This window comes from Apteryx mantelli, chromosome 1 (assembly GCF_036417845.1).
Source record: "Apteryx mantelli isolate bAptMan1 chromosome 1, bAptMan1.hap1, whole genome shotgun sequence".
Classification (NCBI taxonomy): domain Eukaryota; kingdom Metazoa; phylum Chordata; class Aves; order Apterygiformes; family Apterygidae; genus Apteryx; species Apteryx mantelli.
In genome coordinates this window covers 177777155-177801762 of record NC_089978.1, presented here as the reverse complement: position 1 = coordinate 177801762, position 24608 = coordinate 177777155, and the positions used below count along the sequence as shown (strand labels likewise).

Below are 24608 nucleotides of genomic sequence, written 5' to 3'. Positions count from 1 at the left end.
TAGTTTCTTTGCTTTGCAGGTTTACATGAAAAAGCACACTGGCTGTCCATTCAGAAGGCCTGCGATGCTCAAACCTAGGATTCAGAACCAGAACAACAGAAAGAAAAATTTAGTGATGGAGATTAGATTTGAGGATTTTGGTAGAAGAGTGGGCTGTTTCTGTGGGAGTTGCTGACAGGTTGTAAAAAGAGAGGGTGTTAGAGAGGGAGGAATGGCTGATAGGGAAATATATTGCTCATTATCAGATCAAGGCAAAGATTCCCAGAAGTGCAGTGAGGAGAAATGGCAGCCTGTGGCAGTAACTCGAGTGTCTTCTAGGCATGGTGGCCTGCAGGGAGTAGAAGAAAACCCTCCCTTGCACTAGATTAGGTTCAAGTTCATTTCTACCTTTTATATTCTGCTTCTTGCATCCAAGGGAAATGCTACTTTTTGGGTTATGTTCATTACTCTACCCCAGTCCAGTCAAGAGATGACACATACTCTAACCATGGGCACTTCGTACACAAGTGACGTGGCACAGTACCTCTGGTTCACATCACTTGTGTGTGATACTGCTGGACTTCTACAGTTTGAGCTTTCACTTTTTACAATAGCAACATTGCAAGTTTGGTGCAGTGGTTCCCTGCATGATGCTTGAAACAATCATACTGCCATGGCCAAACTCCAGTTTTATAGTGGAAAAGTCGGAGAATCCATGGAAGTAATTTTCTCTTTGCTAAATACTGATCTGTAAGAGATATTGACTTGAATAAACTCCTATTTTATTCAATATCTGTATACTTGTGTTTTGATTAACAGGAAAGTGGGAAAGGTGCTAATTACAAATATTTTAATTGTGCATCACTTTCACAATAAATTTGTACTTGGAGAAAGCTTTGCAGTATAGGAATTTCAGTACAGATGACAATAACAATCTTGCCCTGCCAAACCAGACAGGGGAACAAGGAGCTAAGCAAAGGAAAAAACAAACAAAAAAAACCCCCAAAACAGTCTCTTCCAGAGACTGAACGTTTGACCCCAAAACATCCATCTCCTGTACCTCAAGCCAAACTAAGTGAACATGACTGGATAGAGTTCAGAGTGGAATTTGGCTGGCTGTGCTCTCAGAATGCAGACGAGGGATGCAAGTGATGTGCCCTATTCAATTATAAAGCAAAAGTGTTCTTTCACCAGTATGACCAAAATAGGAGAAAAAAAGGGAACTTCCCTAAAATACACTGCAAATGGTTGAAAAGATGGCCTCAGAACAGTACAGCACACAAAAAGCAAATGTCTTCACTTAGGTCAGTACTAGAACAGTGTGCATTAAATCCCTTGGATTGGATGGCTTGGATTAGCCCTCACAGTGTGACCCCTCTCACTTGACTACCAAAATCAAGTGTGTGAGATCCTAACTCAAAATAACAGTGCGATACACTGTCTGAAGACAGAAAGAGAATGGGGGAAAATGTTAACAGTGAAGAACAGCAGCACTGTATATAACTGATATATGTATATAACTGATAACAGCTTTACAGCACTGGAGTAGTCTTCTTCCTGGGCTGAAGGAGATGCTTCTTTCTCCTGACACTCTCATGGCTTCTGTGTATTGCTTACACTTAGCTGCTTTTAATAATCTGATACTTTTCTATGTCAAAACTTCTTTCACGTATAGATGAAGAAGGGGACAGAAGGAAGAATTTCTTCAGCTGTAGCCAAAGATCCTAAGCAGTTTGCTTTCATCTGCAGCCACAGTTAATTGTAAAGCTTCCTATAGTGTACCCAGGGTACAATCAATGCAAGTTTTGTCATTTCTCAGTTTGTACTCACACAACTCTTCCTGCTCACCCGTACTCTTAATTATGTGTTCATGCTTTTCTAATATTTTTTCATAGCAGAATTTTGAGTTAGTCCCCAATTATCAATCCTTGGGTTTCCCATAATAAGGAGACTCCTTCTTAAGTTTTTGTTGAATCACCAAAGAGCCTTTTGTTGTCGCAGTCAGGTTGGGTCACTGAGGTATCCTGTGCCTAGCTGGCATACAGCTAACTAAACTGTAAAGGTATGCTTTTTGAACTATGAGTGGGATTTTCAACTGATCATACTGATAAACTCGTATTCAATCTAGAATCAAAATTTGATGTGCCAAGTGGTTTGATTGTGTCAACCTTTGACATTTTTACCTTTAAAACTCAGGGAATTATTTGAAATCCTTTTTTGGATCTCCTGACTAATAATAACAATAATAAAGGAGTGTTGTGAATTCCAGTTCACAAAATATTTTCTGTCGTACTGTGCTTGAGCATCAGAAAATTTAATTACTTACAGTACCTTAGAACATGATCCGCCATTTCCTGCATCTTGCTGTACCCAAGTGTAAAGCAAAACTCCTCCCAGCCTTTTTCAGTTAGTTACATCAAGAGAGTCCTCACTTCTATCTGCATTTAGAAGAAAGTCATGGCTTAAGATGGAATTTCTTAATATGTTGGCTGACACTGACTTAACTTAATCTTTGAGACAAGCCTTACGGTGTGGTTTAGGTGTGTGCATAAAGAGGTTTATACTGCCAGTTTGTACAGCTTCTGTTTTGTGTTCAGAATGAAGGCTTGCTTTGCAGTGCTGAAAAAAGTATTTATTTATTTTACATAAGCACTAGTGACCACAGGTCTTTAGGTATTGGTATAAAAATCTTAGGGAAATCAGTAAGAATATTGCTTGTTATTTTCTACAAAAATAAAATAGTTTTGCCTGTACAAAAAATTTAGTCAAGTGTTAAATTAGACATATTAGTTGATATATACTGGTGACAATATATATCCCTCAAGATTATATGGAGAGCTGTCAGTTTTCACAGTACTTACACAACTGTTTGGTAAAGAGTGTCACAGTGACTTCTTCAGTAGGAACTTTCCTCAAGAGAAAGATATCCTATGTTTAGCACGCAGTTTTAGTATGCTTATGTATATATGCAATATTTCTGTATTTAGCTATGCGAACGTTAGAGTCACCCTCCTCCTGTTTCAGTAAGTCTGCTATTTGGGCCCCTCTTTTCGAGGAAAGCATTAAACTTAAAGCCAGGTTTGATTTTAAGGAGATGGAGGGTGCGAATAAGTGTAACACTGAAAACAATGAGCAAGTCGAATAACTGAAATGTGTACTATGAAATTTATTTGGGGATTGGGCAAAATCCATCCCACCATGAACATGTTGCTGCATAGAAAAATGAGGACTTCCTTGATCCTGAGAGTGCTTCCTTTGCCACCTGCTCAATGGGGCAATGCTGGAGAGTAATGACACTGACTCTTCAAATCAGGAGCAAAGCTTTGACTTTCCTGGAGCTGAATATGCATATACGGTACATGGCCTCTCAACAGAGCCTTCAAATCCTGAGCAGAACTGCAGTGGGCCTTCTAAGTCAGGTTCCTTGGTAGCAATTGGAGATTTGACACTTTCAGTTATGTGATGTAGCTGACCTTATAAAAATAATCGGAATGATTTTTTTTTCTTTTCAGTTTCCAAAAAGTTGAACAAATAGCCTCCCCCTAGTGGATAATCTGGAACCTGAATCAACAGTGGCAATTTAAGTGAAATTTATCTGAATTATTATTTATCTGAATTAATAATTCAGATAAAGTAGGATTTGGTCCTGATACAGCTGTCTACTGTTAGTGACTAACTGCACAAGGAAGTATATTCTGACAGCTCCTTCAGTTTAACACAAGCCACTGGGGATAGACATTACAGAAGTTTGCATTAGAGATAAGGACAAGTTTTTAATGAAAAGGATAACTAACCAAAGGAACAATTTACCAAGGATTGTGGTGAGATCTCTGTCACTGTATATTTTTAATTCAAAATAGGACAGTTTTCCGTAAGATTTACTCTCACAAGTACGGAAAAAAGTGGAGGATGTCCTTTGACTTGCTTCATGCAGAACATTAAATGAGAAAAATCACAAGTGTGATCATGTAATCTGTGAAGAATTAACAAATACTTTTTTTGGTTTTGATGTGTTAAGGATAAATGCATGCAATGTAACAGACAATTTCTTTTTTTTAAAAGGTAGAATGGCATTCAAAAACTACAAACAACAAGAAGAGACAATTATATGCTCTATAGTGCTCACAAGGAGTCATAATAGAAAGTATATAACAAATTATTTGTGTATTTCAGTAAAAATCAGGAGGACTGACTTGATCCCAAGTATAAGTTTATGTCTCCTGAATAGTATGGTGAATCATCTCTTGGTGGCATTGATGACTAAGTGGGAAACTAAAAACCTAAGGTGATGAAGAATTAACATTTATTTTGAGTGAATTAACACAATTTCTTTCCCTTAGAATTTCACGAGTTTTGGTAACGACAGTGGTGGTGTCAATATGTCTCAGTCTGCAATTCTGGATGACCTGGCAAAATACAGCTATTATACTCTGTGGTTAACTGCAAGCACAGCTTTTGGAGACGGAAGCAAAACCAGTGAAATAATAGATGTGTATACAGATCAGGATAGTAAGTGACCAGTTTTTTTTAGTGTTACAGTGTATGTCACTGCTTCTATTAATTAAATATTTTATAACTTTAAAATGGTTTTACTGTTATGATGACAAAGTTAAAAAGCCAGTAAATGCTCTTTCCAATACTGTAGTATTTTCCTTTGCTTATAAAACATTTTGATCTGAGTCTTCGCTTTGTAATACAGAGAACATAATTCATGAACTTCTTTCACAAGCAATAATAGAACTGTCATTAAGGATCTTTCAATGATCAAATTCAATAGACGATTATCCATATATGCTTCCAGAATATTTTGCTTTTGATAACGAGGCATAAATGATTTTAAAAATGGTGTACAAAATATTTAGCATATCACATATGAGGTTTACAAAATAATCATATGTTGGGTGTTTATTTCTGTTTTGGTTTTGGGATCTTTATTATTATGATCCATGCATTTATTTTTTGCTTATTATCTCTCATAGTCCCAGATGGCTCTGTTGAAAATCTGGTCTATCAAAACATTTCCTCATCTTCTGTAAATGTGAGCTGGCTTCCACCATCTCAGCCAAATGGTTTAGTCTTCTTTCATGTTTCTCTAAGTTTATTGCATCTGGAAACCAAAAAGATACTGTCTTTCCTTACTTACAACACAAGCATTATTTTTGACAATCTGGAGAAATACACTGATTACATTCTGAAAATCATACCAACTACTGAAAAAGGATCTTCTGAACTGCATGCTCTAAGTCTGCATATCAAAACTGATGAAGATGGTAAGTTTAAGAATAGTTTTTATTCATTCCTAAGGAAGTGTGTAAAACCCAAATCGCTTTCTAAAGAAAAAAAATGATTATTGTGTTTATCTTTCTCATGTTACTTAGAAGTCTTTTGTGATACAGTAACACAAATAACTGGTATCATACATTTCTGTGCTGAGATCATGAAATAGAATTTTCCATTCAAAGCACAAGTTTAAGCACTTCCATTCAAAATTCAAAAATAAGAAAGTTCCATTCAAAGCACTGATAGCTAAAAGACATTTTTCATTGTTATTCATCTTTTTGCTGTGGTTATCCTTGTTTTTCTCTTTCTTATTTCTTAATGTAGTCCCAGAATCAGCACCTATAATCAAAGCATATTCAAATCTCTCAACTACCTCAGTTATGATTTCATGGGACCCTCCTGTTAAGCCAAATGGTATCATAGTAAGTTATGATTTAAATTTATTTGGCCCAGAAAGAAATAATTCATTCTCTACCTCCAATAATTTTGTGATCTTGGAAGACCTTGCACCATTCACACTGTACAGCATTTATGCAGCTGCAAGAACTACAAAAGGACCTGGTCCGTCTGCCGTGCTTCTGTTCTACACAGATGAGTCAGGTGAGCAAATGCAATTGTAACAAACTTTGAAATTTTAGACCTATGTTGTTGAACCCATCTTAGGTCTGAACATTAGAACTGGAGAGAGCTGAGGTGAAGAATTTGTTTTCTATTGGTCTGTGCCTGAAGAGCTTTCACGAGAAAGAAATGTGACAAGGGAAGTCTTTTTGGAGTTCTGCTCCTCCAGTCTCTGTATGCTGGAGGAGGTCACATTCTGCTCAGGATACTAAAAGTAACTTCAAAGAGAAATGTCTTTTGCCTTTGGAATACATCACAATTTGCAAGTGTGAGGACTTTTGAAACAAGCAACAATATTTTCCTCTTCTTCTCTCATATTTGTGTAATTGAAAAATGATCAAACATGGAAGTATTTCTTACGCATTCCTACAGGTCTCCTTTACAAGGCCCTACTCTCACCAATAAGGTAAATGACATATTTTAGATATATATTGCTGTGCTCAATATATACTGTAGAAAGCAAAGTATATTTGATTTCAGCAATATATCTAATATGATTTTTGTCAAATGTCCTTGATTCTGACGATGCGGCTGTTTAAGTGATTAATAGATTCTTTAGGTCTCTAATTAAATATCCTTTGATGACTAAACAGGTATTCCTGATTAATGGAATTCATTTCAAGCCAAAAAAAAATTAAAAAAAAATAGCTATGAATTAGTATTTTCTTGAGTTCAGTTCTGCTGCTTCTGAAAAGTTTTTGTATTTGCCTGGATTATTTGTGATTTTGAAATCAAGAGCATTCCTCTTTTGCAGTGCCATTAGCTCCACCTCAGCATTTGACCATTATGAACTACACTGCAGATTCTGTATGGCTGAAATGGGATCCAAGTCCTCAACCGAATGGTGTTATTATGAGATACAATTTTAAGATTTTTCAAAACAACAGTGAAAAAATATTTTATCAGGTATGTATATAATATTTAGCAGTGTTTAATCTTTTAGGCAGGTATATGCTTTTTTCATATTTTAAGAACAAAATATATGAAAAATGTTTTGGATGTCTATTATGCTCCTAGGATTATGAAACTCCTCTAAATTCTTATGTTCTGTAAGACAGTTTTCTTACCCTCACACCATGCCAGTTGTTCAATTTTTAAAATTACGTAGAGAAAAAGTGGTTAGATCTTAATTTGCTCTGAGCTTCTAGTATTTCATTAATGATGAGCTTTATTAATCTTTAGCCCATACTTCAGTGCAAGTTTGATGTTAGAAAATGATAAAAACGACTGTTTTTTTGGCCACCTTTGTTTAGCAATGTAGTATCTGTGGACTTCTGAGATTCACAGAAGAAAAAAGGAAATTCCTAGTAATCTTGCAAAATGGTTGAAACCTGTTTAGAGGGTTTTTTTATTTGAATTGTATAAGAATAATTGAATACATTTTAACTGAAATAATAGATACTGTAAAAATATACATAGAAATACACATTGATAGATGCATTTATATCCAAGAATACACCACTTAAATCTGTTTTTTCGGATGGCATCAAAAAAGCACCATGAACTGTGAGGGCAGTAAGCTGAGGTCGGGGTTGCATCTCAGGCTTAGAAACTATATAATGAGGAATTGTGCTCATGTGAGATGCTTGTAAATGCTACAGTGAAAAGGTATCTGTGAAGTGAACTGTGAGTTTAAGACATGCAATGCAAGGTACACTGTGGGATTGTGGAGGGCCTCATTACTCCAACTGCAGCAGCGATACAGTCTCTTTTTCAGAGACTTAGCATGCAAGAGACATACTTGCACTCTTGTTAAGTATATGTATTGCAGAAGTCAATCCCCTTGAGGGAACATGACCTGTTTGGCTACTCCTTATGCAATCTGCTGTTATTCCCCATTATGGAATGAAGTGCTTGTCATGTCCCTAGTCTCTCCTGTGATCCTTGGAGGTGGGAGGTACTATGCACACATAGAAAAGGAACAGAATGATTTGTTCAGCAGCTGACTTTGCAATTACATTCTTTGGGCCCTCATGGAGGCCACACAAAGCTTTTTAACCCACTTTCCATCACAGGCAGACTCAAACCAAACCAAGCCCTACATAACTGCCTGTCAGTAGATTACAGAGTTAGATTATAGAAACTGGCAGCAACACTTAGATGTGTCTGCCATGTCCCAAGTTTCTTCATGTTATGTAATGTTATAAGGACAAGAACCTAGATTTAGGTAGTGACAGTGAGAAAGGCAGAGCAATGTATATAGAAATATTGTAGTTAGGCACCATAATTCTCTGGTAACTTGAATCTTGCAAAATGTTCACCAGGTTTTCCTGGTGAAATTGAGCTATCTCCTTGCTGTTATTAGAGTCCTCTGAAAGTATGCACAGAGTGACCCTGTGTACTCTGGGAAAAACTACTACCAGGAACTTAACTGTACTTAATAGACTTTTTCCAACCACGTCTCTTCATCAGTCTGTCTGTCTGTCTGACTCAGGTAAAGTAAAAGAAATGAGAAACTATGATTCATGTGACTTCTTCTGTTGAAGAGGTGAAGTAAGGAAGTAGAAGGTGAGAAGGGCTTGATATGGTGGTGTGGAGGTGACAGAGTTCTTAGTATTGGTAAAAAAAAAAAAAAAGTATACATGGAGTTAATCTGTTCTAACAATGCTATGGTAATAGTGATACCATCCTTTGACATATCTTGCTTACAAGCCAGAGCGAAAGAGAGAGAGGAGAAAGGAAAGGAAGAATGTGACCCTGCATTCCTTTTAGTTGAGATCAGGGACCACTCTATATGACAGACAGCCGCTGAGAGTAGAAGAGGCAACAGTGCAGTTCTGAATCTTCTGTTCATTTCAATGAGAACAAGATGAGGCCCACAGTGTTTACACAGATTGTCTACTAATAATTTTTCCTTCTTGAAGAATGTTTCAGGTTCAAGCAATGAGGCCAACCTTGTTGGATTAGAACCATTCAGCACCTATATTATCAGTGTTTCTGCATATACCAAACTTGGAAACGGCAATCAGTTCAGTAATGCTGTCCAATTTACAACAATGGAATCAGGTTAGATATGACTTTTAATAAGCTGCAGTTTTGTTTATGTAGATTTCCTTGTATAGCTGAACAGCATTCTTCCTCTTCTCTCCAAATTAAATGTAGTATAACACTATCTCATTGTCATCTGCCTGTGTAACATGGATTCACATTCCTATTGCACCAAATAGGCTGGGTTTAAAGTTTGATGTCGGAAGTGTAGAATTAGAAATGCCCTCATCTGAAATGAGAGGCTTATATGGCTACTATAAATCTTTTAATAGCACCACAGATAATGGGAGGAAAATTAGATAGATATCAGACTTTGCAGATCAAAGCAATAATTCAGATCCCTGTGAAAATAACTGAAAGTTTAGCAGTATCAAAAGCAGCTGGGCAAAAGATTGGCAAATGACCTGGAAATTACATTAAACAAATGCAAACCTTTAACATATTTGATAATTTATTTTAGGAGGGAAAGCTAATCACCAATTAAATATCTTAATTTGTTACGTCTTATTCTTCCTGACAACTGGGGAGGACTATGCAATATAGCTGAGTTAATTTATTAATCATGTGCAGTTTTATCTTGTGCCTTCTACATACTTTTTGAAGTTGCAAGTTTTTTGAAAATGAAATATTATTTCATGTGGAACTGTATATTCAGCTTTCACTAAAGGCAGCCCAGGAGATCCATGGATGTGTGAAAGTGGCCGTTAGGTGAAACCTTTGCTCCTTTGGCAAGTCAGAGCAATGCCCAGACTGCTTTACTTTATAAGGGCTGTCAGAGCCAAGAGACTAGCATGGATGGGGGCTGTGTTTATCTCCCAGGTTCCTTTTATACTGACAACAATGGAGTAGAGGAAGTATCAAGGAAACAACGCTTGTGCCAACTAGTTTTTCAACATTACACTTCCAGTGAGATGTTCTTTATAGAGCTGATTAAGTTGGTTAAACAGTGTACAGGAAAAAATTACACTGTTTATTGTATCCAGCAGTGAGAGAAATAAGAAATCTGGACCATCACTGAACCAGGTTCTCAACTGAACATTGCAAGGTTGTCTGTTGGATCCCTGCAGCTGGATGTTGTCCTGCCCAAGGGCCACAGGCAGCCATCACTTGTCTCATCTGTGACATTCCATGCTCCCAGTGCTCTTTTCCAAAGTGCTGGATAGACATTGCCTGCAGGACTGTGGTCATGTCGTTTTACAGCTTTTTCTTGGATTTTATGCTCAACTAATTATAGCATTATTTCCTTTCCCTCCAACTCAGCTTTTAGGCAAATAGTAGATCTATTCTTCATTGGGATCATCTAGGGATTCTGTCTGTAGTCTTTATTAAAAGTGCCAGTTAATCTCCCTTCTTCTGCAGAAGCTGCTTTTTTAAAAGGAGCATTCTTCAAACTCTGGAAAGAAAATTAAACTTTTTAAAGAGATCCATTTCCCCTTGTGCAGTGATTATTAACGTTACCTTCTACTTCTGATACATTGATGATAGTCCTTTCACCATTTTATAGGTTCTTGGACATGTTTCAAGAGACAGAGTAGTCTGAAGCACCCTTCACCATGTATTTGTTTTCTCTCAGCTGGTACAGCCAGCTATTTAGCTCTTTCTGAGATACTTTAATTTATTGTCCTATTTAATCAATTGTTCACAGCTAATTGCTCTATTTTCAGCATGCATTTACATGTTATTTGCCAGCATTTTAAATTTTTATGACCTTTTAAAAAAATTCATCTGCTGGGACCAGCAAAGAGATGGGGACCAGTAAGGTAATAACATTGATATGACAGCTCTGAAGCTTGCCCAGTGACTTCTATGCAGGACATGCCCTGCTGTAAGAACAGTGAGATAGGATACAGTGCCTAAAAAGAAACAAGCTAACAGGTTAATAAGGAACTTCTGCTGTTGATACTGCTGTGAAATACATGATCTTCACACTACTGTGTATATTTTACTACACTTTGATTACAAAAACATGGGGAAAATATGAGCAGATGTGAAAATAAAACTGGAGCACACAGCTAAGAAAAAGCCAAATAGATGGTCTCTTCTAGTTGAAGCACTATCATGAGTCATGTTCATAGCTGTTGGAAATTAAGGTTCTAATGAGGACAAAGACATATTTTTGTTCTCTCAATGTCTTTCGATTAAAATATCAATTTGTCTGCCATTGGAATGTTTGACCCTTGCTATGAAATTACGTCTGCTTCTCTGAGTATACTGGTCTGTGATTACCATTTTAATTGTGTGGGAATGTTAACCTTGTTACATGTGTATCTTTTAAGTACCAGATGTTGTCCAGAATGTTCATTGTATTGCAACGAGCTGGCAATCAATCCTAGTGCAGTGGGACCCCCCTGCCTCATCAAACGGTGTGATTACTCATTACGTCGTAACAGTTGAAGGAAATTCTATGAACTTTTCTTCTTATGATACAATACATACTTTTAGAAATCTACTTTCCAATATTTCTTACCAATTTAAAATAAAAGCCGCAACATCAGCTGGTGATGGTGAAGAACAAATATGCAATGCCAGTACGCTTCCAGAAAGAGGTAACCAATTTTTGAAATTAATTCTTTTGTTTAATTTAAAGTATGACTATGAAACTAGCAGGCCTGAGATACCTGCTTCATTACAGCAGCTAAATACTTCCCTTGTTTAAATGTAATTCTTATAGTAGATGAGGAGAAACATGGCCTCCTCTTCCATTTTAGAATATACTTGGTGATGAGAAAGGCATTAATTGCCTATAAACTCAAAGAAGAGAGTGCATTTTTTTCTGTGTTGAGTTCAAATTGTTATTTTATTCATACCTGATCACCCAACCCTACTATTGACTGGCTCATAATTACGCTTGCTTTGCTCCTACTGCCTTTAGCATATTTAATACTGTAAGTCCACAAATTTTGCTGGGAGCAGTTTTGTTCCTACCAGTAACATATAGTGCTTTAATATCAGTTGGCCAATGCTATGACGTCATTGATCAAAAATAAAGCTGTTCAGAAGTTGTGCAGTTAAGAAGCATTTAACTTCTTCAGACAGACACTGTCATAATTCTTGATTAAATTGGATTTTTTAACAGAACAGAAAATTGTGAGCTAAATCCAGAGAAGAATGTAGGCAGTTTTTTGGCATTGGAGTCCATACGTTGGAGTCACCCAGCACCTGTTCTTCTTTCTCTCTCTACACACACTTCACACATCACCTAATCCTAGCTGTGCTTTCATTTGGCACCTGAAACTTCCTTATGCACTCAGAGATGGAGTTCTGTGCATGATACAGTGTTGCTTCTGTGTAAATTACTATGTGCCCAGCTTTTCCTAAACTGTACATTAACTGGACACAATTTCCCAAAGTGACTGATTCAGTAAACATGCGGAGTACAGCTTATGTGCCCTAATGTTTTGGACTGTTCACAAAATGTAGTCACAGCTGCTTCGTTGAAAACATGGCTAGTAGTGGTAAGCAGTACCCATCTTATATATGGATCATTCATCCAGAAAATAAATGTCCATTTCAGTTCTCTTCCCCAGTTTAGGGATTCCTACTCATGGGATTGTCAGGACCAGTTACTGCTTTTAGTTCCTATTGCTGTTTCCTCTTCAGTGACACCACTTCATACAGTGGAGTTGAGAAGGTCTCTTATCCTAAATAGCTGGATTATTAGGAATCTTGGGTGGTGGGAGTTTGTATCCCCTGATGCTTGGAGGGAACTAAACCTAACTTTCCTAGTGCTTTAATTATTAGATTATTGAATAAAAGATGACTGGCAGCACTCATTCACATATATATTTCACATGAAAAACAGTGAGTCCTGCTCAGTTCTGTCAAATAATAGATATAGGAGTCTATGTCTGAGAAGGATTTCAGGTTCTGGATGATGGGTGGAGGGAGGCAGCTCTAATATGCAGGCTTGAGTCAGACATTTAAAATTCAGAGGGGATCAGACAAACCCTCATGCTTAGAGTTCCTGTTGGTAGCTTCCTGAGTAGCATGCACCTTTTTGGGCTGAGCCTTTGGATCTCCCCCAGTGACAGAGCCTTAGCACCCCAAAGTGAGCTTTGATTTCCACATTTCTTACAATTAGGCTTGTGGATGCTCATGTCTTTGAATGAATTTTGCCCATATCCATATCATCAGCTGAGCTGTTTTGGTTCCAGACAAAACGGCTAAGCTCCAGATGAGGGCAAGCTCAAGAGCCCTTTGCTGGCATAATTAGGCCAACATTGTGAAAATAAGCAGGGCTGTACTGTAATGTCTCCCCTTTCTCATAATATGGTCCTATCCCAGTAGAGCCTGGCCAGATCTCCTGTTTGAACAGTGAGGTGGCACGTTCATACCCATTTCTGGTAAAATTGTCCTCTCTAAGTTGGCCTGCTCATCAGCAACAGGGCCCCTGTGAGTTCTACCATTTTCTGATCTCTGCTGGCTCCCCAGCTTTCCGGCTCCTTGCCTTTTTAGAGTTCTGCCTGGGTCATCTACCATCCTGTTTGGTCAGAAGCTTGTGTCCATCAGCAGGGTTCAAAATCTGCTTTTGAAGGAAGCCTTCTTTAAATATCAGAGACATATGTATATTTTACAGTATTGGTTAGAAATACTGTAATGAGCTTACCTGCTATGCTAAATGTGGACAAATAGAGGCCTGTACCGAAGTACAGTGCTCAGTCACAGTTGTAACTCTCTCTAGTCTTTCTTTATAAATCAGAACTGGTGAACAGCCACCCTGACTCCGAGCTTGAGGAAGGCTTGGGCTGGGGACAGGGGTGTGCAGGCAAGCTGATGCCCAATTAAAACTGGACTCTTCCAAAACCTGAAGGTTTTGGAGATAGACCTATAAGAGGCATGTTATCCCCGGTAGAGATGAGAACAGGGGACTTCCCAGGTAGCTTATTTCTTGGATGGTTGGAGAAAAGCTGCTGTTAGTGTCAAGGAAGCCTGGTATCTGGGAAAGTGAGTTGTTGGGATTTAAGAGAAATTTGGGGCTGGGTGGTTAATAAGTAGTACCTGAAGAAAGCCTGAACAAAATGTGGATGTGGTATTAGTCCTGGACTTGAGAGACAGACTGCTAGTTTGTAGAGGCCTAGGTTACACAGAGTTGTACTAGCAGGATTAAAGACAGACTTTATCTTGTAACATGTGGCTTGTGTATGTTTTCAATGATAATTTGCCTGAGTGAAAGGTTTACACTACAGTACACGTATTTTTTGCCACATACACTGCACAGACTCTTGCTGTTTTAGTATTTGGTGTACGTGTTATTGCTTAGTCATATTTACAGCAAACTTGTTATTATTAGGACAACATTTCCCTAACTGTGTGTTTGCATGAATTGTTTTCTGGTGACTGGCTACTAGGAACTGGAGATTCATGGTTGGGAATGGAAACAGTTTTATAGCTGTTGTCAGCTTCTTATTTACGGTGCTCTAAGATTAGTCACAGAATATGTAGCCAGCACTGACTCACTGACAATGCATTTATTTTTGACATAAAGTGAAATCGAATTTGACTCAGTGTCTCACTGCATAGTGTTTGACCTCTACATTCTTAGCAAGATTATTTGACTCTTGAGGTAAATTTCTTCATATCTGGGTACAATTAAACATGACTCATGAATATTAAATTTATGAGGAGATTAGTAGTGTTTGGTGTCTAATCTAGCTCCATTGTCATGGTAAACCATTTATGCCAGGGTGGAGTAAACTATAAAAACTGTCGACTTTGTAGTAGTAATATTACTTTGTGTTTAACTATTTTATGCAGGATACGAAAAATAATATAGCAAGTATACATGCATGAATGATTTTGGATTTTACGACTGAATAGCTGTCCTTGGATTACTTCCAAGAAAATGCACACATTAAAATGAAATTTCATTTGTGTTGAATGAATTTTGAGAAGGGAAAAACAGCCATAAATTGGTAGAAAACTTCTCAGAAAAGCTCTTTCCATTTAAAGCTGTGCAGATTCACTCAGCTCAGAAGTCTGGGACAAATGTAATAGTCATTCAGTTAAGAATAAAAATAGAACCATTAAAAAGCCATTTGGGGGTTTCAAAGCATGAATAATCAAAAGTGAAAACAGTTCCTGCTTTCAATTTTTTAAATTTAGATTTTTCTTGACATACTTTCTTCTCTGAAAATACTAAGCATATTACTTATAGTATTAAGACCTACAGAGTAATTTTTCCCTCCTTACTGCTAGTACTATTTAATATTATAATTGAACATAGAATCTTGGAACAGGTTTAGGCCCCCATTGTATTATGGTGAGCAACAGTCCTTACCATTTATGTTTTCTAGTAAACAGAGTTTCATTCAGAACTTGCATTTACAGAAAATACAACTTGGAATTTGTCCAAGGAAAAAAAAATTAATCTGGGTTTAATTTTGCTTGCCAATACTAGTAGTAACGCACATAAGTATACCTTGAGAATGAATAAGTGGTGTGGCTAAAGGATTAGTAATGTGCAAGTTTCTTAGGTCTTTTGGTTTGGAGGTGAAAAATTATTATCATCTGATCATAATTATACTCAAAACATCATGAATTTCCGAATAGGGAACCTTCAAAGATTCTGGTTTTGTAGCTCCAAAGTGGAGATGCCCATTGGAAATGTGGTCATCTTTTCACTCAAGCCTGTGAGGAACACAAAATGCAGTATGGGCATAAAAACTTTTTCACATCCAAGGAAATGCTCTGTTTGCTTCACCATAAATCCTTTTCTTAGGACATGACAGCTCACAGCAGCTCCATGAATTGAAGTTTCATGAATTTCTTCATTAACCTGTGAAGGGAACCACAGAAGGCCATAGCTCATTGGAGGAGTCTTTTAAGTCAATATCCTGAGTGGGTCTTGGGCTCCAAGCATGGCATGAAATTGAAAGCGCAGTGTGTTGGCCTGGTTATCCAGAGCAACCAATCTACTGTGGAGCCCCAGCATCTGAAATGGAAGAGTGTCATTGTCTCCTGTCACTATTACAGAGAAGAGCAGTGCATTTCACATGTTCAATCAGTGCTGCCAATTCACATTTCCAAACTGTAGTAAAGTAAAAGCATCCACAAATTGCAGAAGGAATCATGACTAAGTATCTTTGAAACAATTCTTTCTATGATGACTGAATCTAATTTTCTTCCCAGATTGCTATCTTCTTAATATAATGTGGATCTTTTTAAAAAAATTTCTCATTAGTTGGTGTGTCCAAATGCAAGTTGATGGCCTTGATATCCATGGTAGATCTTCACTAGACAAATGTAGTCATCACTTTTTTGCCGCCAATGAAACTGCATTGATGTTATTTTTATAAGCAGGTAGATAAAATATCTTTTTTGTAAGTGTTAGGTCAACTCTGGATTAACATATAAGAACTGGTGACAACATGACTATGCAGAGGTGACACTGAAAGCATTTACAAGTCAAAAACATTTTTTTTATTGAAAAGTAAACAGTGGTCCAGTTTGGTGGTAAGCTGAGCATTCTTGATTTAATTTAAGACTCATGAGTGTTGACAGTATTCCAGTACTTTTCTAAGCTTAGATTCAAGGTGTGTTTTTCTTATTAGATTTGTAGGATGTGATTTTCCAGTACTCAGTCCCCACAGTTGGAGACTAAATTTCCTAATGTGCTAAGGACTCAGAGACCAGTCAAAGGAGGCTTTTTTTAAGAATTTTTCACGACTCTGCAAGTTCTGCTCCTTTAAAGCATGCCTGATAGTATCAGTCCCAAGTCAAGAGAAAAATTAATCTAAAGTTTTCTACATTTTCATGTTAGTAAAATCATTTGGGGCCTATCTATCTGTGACATCCTTGTTCATACTGAGCAGGAACCTTATATCATGATAAGCCCTACTGAAATTAGCAGTCTATACTAGAGTAGTATTTTGTATGATCAGGGATATCAGTTTAACACAGAGGACTTCATTGGATAACAAAGCTTTTCAAAAATTAATACAGCTGATCAATACACAATATTCATATGCAGTTCAGATTGTTTCATTTTCTGAAGTTTTTTTTGTTATGTGTCCACTGCTATCTGTTCTACTTTGTCCTTTACTTTCCCCTTATTGATGCTGTTAATACCACCCAACAGACTTCTAGGCTGCCGCTGTTCTTTTAATCCAAACTCCAGCTACAAGCAGCTGTTCTGTAGGCAGACTTTTTTTTATTAACTTAGTTAGGAACTATGCCATATCACATTACTGTCTTCTGTTCCTGGCCCGCACAGCTGTAGTCAGTGCTTTCCACAGAAGTATCTACAGAAAACCATAACTTCTGTCTTTTCTCAGCAGATTTTTTTGTGCGTGTCCTTTGCTGCCCTTAAGTTATCTGTGCTGTTGTGAATAAGATTTTTTCTACAAAGTATTCCTTTTGGTTTAAACCAATTCCACTGGCCCAGTTCAACTTGATCTTGGTCTTTGTATGGTCAAGTGCTTTTTGCACCAGGAATTTCCTTTCATTTAGGTTTTTAAATAAAAATTAATCTCAGAGCATTCCACATTGCTTTGGAAGAACTGATTAGCATTGCAGCCAACCAGGCTGCCGTGAAAGGCCGTGAAAGTAACTTCTATTTAGGTGCTTAACTTCCTGTCAATTGCTGTGGGAGTTTAGGCACGTAAATACGTTTTAGGAGCTTAAAATCCCATGTGGATCTGGCTTCAGGCACTTTTCCTTGAAGTTTGGCCATTATATGAACAATGGTGGATAAACCTGAAAATGCCTCATTCCTCCTCCAGTCCAGAAACTGAATTCACCAGCATTTCACAGCCAGCTTCTCTGCCAGCTTCCTGGCTGGCTTTCAGAAACTGAATTAAAAGCTACTAAATTGAAAACTATGGAGTACATTGCACCAAAAGTTTCAGACTTTGAAATCCTCCCTACTCCTAAAGCTAGCTGAAATATAGCAAATGTAATATAATTCAATAGGGAAAGACTGTCAGGTGTATGATGATGAGACTTGAGACAACCTACCTGTGATTCCTGGGGGATTTAAATATGGGATTAGCACTAGAATTCCAGCTAGCTAGTCAGAGCACAGTTCTACACAGTTACCATCCTACTGATCCCCCAACATAAGCTTTTTCATATGCCTTTCCTTTAAATACACCCTTCTGGAACCAGGAAGAGTAATAAAATTACTGTTAGACATGTATCAAAGCAGGAATGTATCTATAGGAGCAGATACATAAGTCTTTTTTATAATTGCAATTTAATATGAAGGAGTAATTCACAAAGATGTGATTTTTTACTTTAATTGCTTTTATGTGTACACTGATCACTTCATCATAGTTGAGTCATGTTCAGAAAATTTAGACAAGCTGCATGATTACTCTAGGAAGCGTGGAATGGTTTGTTCAAATCAGTACCATCTGTGAATAGAAAAGGTTGGGGGAATTTTAGTCATTCTTGAGGAATGGAAATCTGATTCTCCATGCTAGAGTAATTGTAATCCTCTTTGTATCTGTAACCCAATAGCACAGTTGTCTTGAAATTGTCTCGTTGAACACACAGTCATCAAGTGCAAGAGACACAGCACCACTGGATGTCACTGCTCCTCACTGTGGGCCTTGGAGCACGTCTTTGATTTACTCAGGACTCAGATCACATCTTTTCATTTGTTCTAATGAAAAATTACTTTTATATCTGTCTATATAAATAATGAGATAAAATGATCAGATTTTAAGCTGACGAATGTTAACGGTTCTGGTTCCACTTTAACAACCTGTCAAGGCACTGGTGCAGAAAATTTTCCTGTGCCTTCTGCTGACTGACCCTTTCTTTCATAGGTTAGAAATTAGACATATTTTGCAATATGGGTCTTAGTAAACTGGAAAAATTATGACATTATTATATTATATTATATTATAATAATTATTATGACAAATAGAAATAAAAGCTTTTGAGTTTTTCTGCCCTCAGTTTCTTCCCCGAGTCTCATAGAGGGAGTTTACCTCTTTCCACCAAATACAAGGAGAGCCCAAGGAGGCTGGCTTTCTTAGACTGTAGTTGTCTGTGTGAAACACCACAAATCACAGCCACTGTTTTTTTCCTGATATAATTTTTTGTTCTATATAATGGCCAAGAGTCTTTTTCATCATTACTGCAGCACTATTAGCTCTCAATTCTGTTTTTATACCATCATCCATGTTGAAACTGGAAGAATGGTGTACTCTAATCTAGCAGGAAAGTCCACTGTGCTGGCTAGAACATGGGCAATGCTGTTTCTGCCTGTGACTGGCCTCTTTCAGCTGTGTTGTTATGGGTGTACAGTGACTGCAGTTGTGCCAGCCGCTGCTCTACCAGTTGTGCATTTGAGAGGGCAAACGTATATATTTCCACTCTCTTCTTGGCACCCAGCAAGCAACCAGTTACAATTTACTTTGTTATTACAAGTCCCCTGTTTCTGAGTGTTCTCTTTATTATATTCAGACAGATTTTTGTGGTTCTTCCTTTCTGTCAGGACCCTTAATTATGGTAATGTTTTGTGGATAAATGATACTTTTTAAGATCTGCTTTGCTTAAAAGCTTAAGATGAGGGAGTATCAGAATATATTGATCTTTTCCCCTATCCTCAGCCAGGAATCTTTAGACCTCACGCAGGGTGCTTTAGCAGCATTTAATCCAGGCTTTCATTTAAATCAGAGTATAGTACATTAATCAGTTTTCAGCAGATGGAAGTTAGTAATGGTATACTAAGTGGCATTACAGCCAGTTGTTTCAATCGCCATTTTGCATACTTTCACACTTTTATTACAAACCTTCTAATGCTTGGTGTTCTTATCACAGCAAAAGTTCCTAGAATCATGTGCCTGGGAAGGTGAGGTCATATTCCTTATCAAAAAAGAGTAATCCCCTTTGGCTGAGGAGGTTTGAATTTTCTTAAATTCTCTCCATTTTGATCTAATCTGATGTCTTTGGAATTGCTGACTCTTAATTTTTTAATTCTTGATATAGATAATATTGAGTCCTGAAAAGACTTTATTTTAATTCAAGTTCATAGTGAGACTGAGTGATAACTTGTATTTCACTCAAACAGTTTTACCCATACTATCCTAAGTTTTATCATTATCATCATAACTGTATGTCAGACATACTCTGCAGTGTCTTAACTGATATTAATAACCTATATTCTAATAGGGGACAGGGCTTTTTAAAGAAGCGTACAAAATTTTTATGTTAATCATTGAACATTTGTCTGCCTTTATTTTCCATTAACTAAGGGTCAAACTGTAGTCTGTAGTTAACATATGTAGCAAATACAGTTTAAAGAACTATTACGAAAATATAAAATATTACAAATACAATTACGTTTTAAAAACTCTGACCAAGCAAGAAGGTACTGCCTGATGTGTTTTAATTTACTACTTCTCTTCTTGTAAAAAACAATAGAGCAAAATAGCTTTAATTTTGGCATTAGGGAATATTACAATGAAAGCTGGCTTTAGAGAAGGCTCTTTTCTTAGACTGCAAGCTTCTGTTCTGTGTCTGCTTAGTGTGTGGCAGGGTGGGAGCATGCAGGGCTAGCGTATGCTCTGCTGTTGTGTGCACGTATGTGAGAGTGGAGTGGGAGGACAGAGGTAGTGCCCACAGTGCCTGTGTCTGAGCCCTGTGCTGCCAGCTCCAGCTCCTGGGGGCTCATCAGAAGTGAGAGGTTTGTGTGTCCTTTTCTCGAGCTTTTCGTCCTCACACCTTAGTTTGACGCTGAATATGCATCTCTATCCTGTTAAGTATTAATGTTTAGTGGATAGACTTCTACTTGTTACATTGTGATGCTGTTTTATAAAAAAAATTGTTGCAGATGAAAGCAGAGATCAGATATTCCCATAAATCTGCAAAAAAAAAAAAAATGGAGGGCTTTTTGTTCTTCTCCAGACACATTGGCCTGGGATCTTTTTGTTCTTTAGGTAAGCCATGGGGCTTCTTCAATTTCAGTTTAGAGATGTATCATGTGTTTTTCTTTTGCCAGTGATACTTCTTCCTCCAAAGATCCAAAAGCACTCTTTAAAGTTATGTACACAAAATGATTTCTGAGCTGATTTCTCTGCACAGTTTTTGCCACAGAGAGTATTAGTATTATCTTACAGAGACTCATAGAGATAATATTAGCTTACTGTATGACTATATGATCTAGCACAAAACCATATGTTGCATCCAGTCTGTGAGAGCTGGAAGCACAGTGTTGGCTTAATATAGATATGGATATCTGTGTGCATGCGGGCGTGTGTGTGTGTGTGTGTGTGTGCATGCACGTGTGTATGTATGTACATCCACATACTGCTTCTCTCTCCATGCACATGAATATAAATCTGTGTATACACACAAAAACATATTACACACTTAAATTATACAAACAGATATATATACACATATACATTTGCATATAAATACATGGAAACAAAATTCATGGGAAATTACTTTTTTGACTTGTATTACTGTATTATTTAGCTCTTCTTCCTTTCTTTCCTTTAATTTCTTGTTTACTTAACTGTTTGCAAAACACTTAGCTACATTATATAAATATACACAAACATATTATATTTATTGAAACTTTCTATTCAGAAGGTGAATCAGATCACTTATGAAACCTTGAGGTGTTGCCTGAGGATTTCATATGTTACCAAGGGAGAGGAAGACAAATGAGTATTTCTAAGTGAGAGGTGAGGAATCCCAGTTAGCAACAGCAGTAGAAGATGCAATGCATAGACCAAAAATAACTTTGCTTAATATTCCCTCCCCCAGTTGAGACAGCCACAAATGTAGCAACAGCAATGTCACACCTCTCAAAGCTGTCCCTGCATGCCACACCTAAAACTATTTTTCTTTATTTCAAAAGCTATAGTAAATGTATGCCAACTATAGATATATAAAGTGTGGTTTACACCAATGGAATTATTCCTTATTGACCATATGAAAATGAATCCTGCTCTTTAGATGTGCTTATTTAAAATATTTTTTAAATACTGGATAAATGAGTTATAGCTGCAACTAGTTTTCATTCAAATGAAGATATCTTACTTTAAATTTTAAAAATGTTTTAATTTGTAGTTCCCAGTGCTCCCAGGGATATTGGTTTTTCCAATGTGCAATCAACAAGTGTGACCTTGAGTTGGAGAACACCGAAATCTATCCTTGGCTACTTTCAAAACTACAAGATTACCACACAGCTACAGTCTATTCACTGCAGTGACTGGGAAACTGAGGAATGTGTTGAATATGAGATGCATCAGTATTTATATGAAAATGTTGTGGATGACCAGATAGAAGGGACGGTTTCTGGGCTAAAAAAATACAGATGGTACAGATTTGCTGTTGCTGCCAGTACAAATGTTGGTTATGGCAGTTCTTCACCTTGGATTTCTACACAAACACTTCCTGGCTGTAAGTAAGGATGTTTGTCATATGTCATATTGCTATAACAATGTAATGTCTACCTAAATAAGTAAGAACCATGGGTGGAAGTAATTTCTTCGTAGACCTATAACAGTGGTGAAATTAATAAGGATTTATTCTAGCTCTTCAGGTATAAAATATCTTATAATTCTATAGGAGATATGTATACTTCACACTACTTCAGATTTTAATGCCTTTTGGTTGCTGTCCTATATTTACTGCTTACACAACAGCAATTTCCTTTCTTAGCCCTAGTCCACGTCTAGAATTGATAAGTGTGAATTTTGGCTACTCAGGGTTGATAGGCAATTTCCAGTTCATCTTTACGTGTTGGTTGGGGTGTATCAATGAAAAGTAGACTTTTTTTTATTATTCTTTGATTAAAAATGTGTTCACTAATGTCATAGCACTTTCCTGACAGTATAATGCAAACAATAGCTTCCAGATGAGGAATTAAGATTTCTTTTCAACACCATATCCACCTAAAGAAATTACAAATCAGAGTAGTCATGTAACACCTAGAAATACTAGAACTATCATTGCTTATCTGAGGATTTCAGTTTCCAAGTAAAAGGAGAGTTAGTCATAAGTTATCACTAGATATTTGAGAGAAGGGGACATGAAGCAAACTATTTAGGCAGTTGGCACTGGGACATGTAACCTTTCCTACCACTTTGCATCCAGCCTAGATCAAAGCACATCTCAGATCTGCCATTTGGCCTGTGTGGAACAACTGGGAACCACCATGAATGACCTGTCTAAATCAGAGATTTATCCATATCTAAATCCTTCACTCCTTTCCTTGTCCAAAGTCAATAGGCAATCTTAACAGAGATACTGAGAACTTAAATGACTGTGTACCAGGGACTATTCAGTGGTCCCCATGCTTATTCTGTTCTATTCAGATTTTTACAATCACACAATGTGAATTCAGGGGGTTTTTATACAATTTTCATTATAGTGGTATCTGTGCATTCTGTGTACAGTAATACATCCATCTATCCTTCAATACCTCACAGTTTTTCTAGGAGATAAGGAAGTACTATCATCTCCATTTGCAGATGAGAAACTGCAATGCAAAGATTGTAAGCCCCAGAAGGCAAAGAGATTGGGACACTATGGTAGTGAACATAACAATAGCTAGTTTTCATGTAAAGCACAGAAGCAGTGCTTGGGACTGAAGAGGACTGGAATAAGCTATGGAGTCATTCTCATGTGTGCTTACTTTCTCTGTACAGTGTTTTTTATGGGATTGCTCTGCCTGTAAGTTAATACAATATTTTAATTGAGTGTAAAAAATAAAAATAAAATAGAAAACTCAAGAAACTTATAACTCTGATGGGTCAAGAATAGCTAAAAAAGTTCTGCAGCCTCTGAGCCAGTAGCTCTGGGGAAATTTCTTACTATTAGATAGATAGATCTCAGCTGCTGAGAAATGCAAGTGCTTTTTTTCCAAAAGTTGTTGCTGAGTATAGGAATGCTAAAGCTTTAAACTGGACAATGAGGCAGACAATTAAAACACATAAAATCACATAAAGATAGGATCATCTTTATGATTTTCTTTCTGGACAGTGATAACCTGATTTAAAAGAGAGCTAGTTTCCCATCAGTTCTACTGAGGAGATGGAAATTAAAAGCAGAAAAGTTGTATCAGACTGGCCAAACCATTTTCATGCCAGTACATTGTCATTCTCAGCAGTAGATTCTGTACGCTCTATTAGCTAATTAAAAAAAAACAATAGAGGGATAGAAGATAAAAATGTACCACCAGTTCTTCGCAGCCCAAATGCCTGAGGCCACAGGCCTTTGTTTGTGGTGGGGGAGGTGGGCAGTGAAGGGGCAGAGGGCAGCAACGAATTTCCTCTGAACAACATCAGCAACACACTGAGAGATGAGTTGCGTATGAAACACACTGACATGGAGTCGAGGAAGCATGGGCAGTATTCCAGATATCATAGCTGGGTGCTGGTCTCTTTCCTGAGGTAATGGCAATCAGCTGAGGAGGGAAAAACAGGAACATGACATGTCACAGCTGGTTAGGCAGCTGCCAGCTGAGACATGGTTCAGCAGTGTCAGAACCTCCCTGAGCAATGGTTGATCTTTGGCAAAGGCAGGACTCTAGCTACCTTGTATGTCCCACAGACTAGTCTTTAAAAATATTATTAAATAGACTAAAAAATCTTAGTTCCCCTCTCTCTTTTGCAAAGGTTACTGCCTGTAGCAGGGACGAGAAGCTCAGGATGCACAAAAATTGATCTGGCACTCCAGGCAGCTTTGGAGACTGTATCCACCGAACAGGTGTGGATCCCCCTCTCCTTTCCCTGGTGGACTGGGCCAAGCATCCTCTGGATTAGCCTGCTGGTACACAG

The 24608-nt window shown here is 37.4% G+C and overlaps 1 protein-coding gene across 1 annotated transcript in view; it reads left to right on the top strand.

Moving 5' to 3' along the window:
• PTPRQ (protein tyrosine phosphatase receptor type Q) overlaps nucleotides 1-24608 on the top strand; it is a 139656-nt gene that overhangs the window by 68232 nt on the left and 46816 nt on the right. Inside the window, exons 37-43 of the mRNA XM_067289925.1 lie at nucleotides 4320-4488; nucleotides 4959-5249; nucleotides 5584-5859; nucleotides 6632-6783; nucleotides 8742-8883; nucleotides 11142-11411; nucleotides 21895-22227. Of these exons, the coding sequence (XP_067146026.1) occupies nucleotides 4320-4488; nucleotides 4959-5249; nucleotides 5584-5859; nucleotides 6632-6783; nucleotides 8742-8883; nucleotides 11142-11411; nucleotides 21895-22227 (1633 nt within the window). The remainder of the gene's footprint in view (nucleotides 1-4319; nucleotides 4489-4958; nucleotides 5250-5583; nucleotides 5860-6631; nucleotides 6784-8741; nucleotides 8884-11141; nucleotides 11412-21894; nucleotides 22228-24608) is intronic.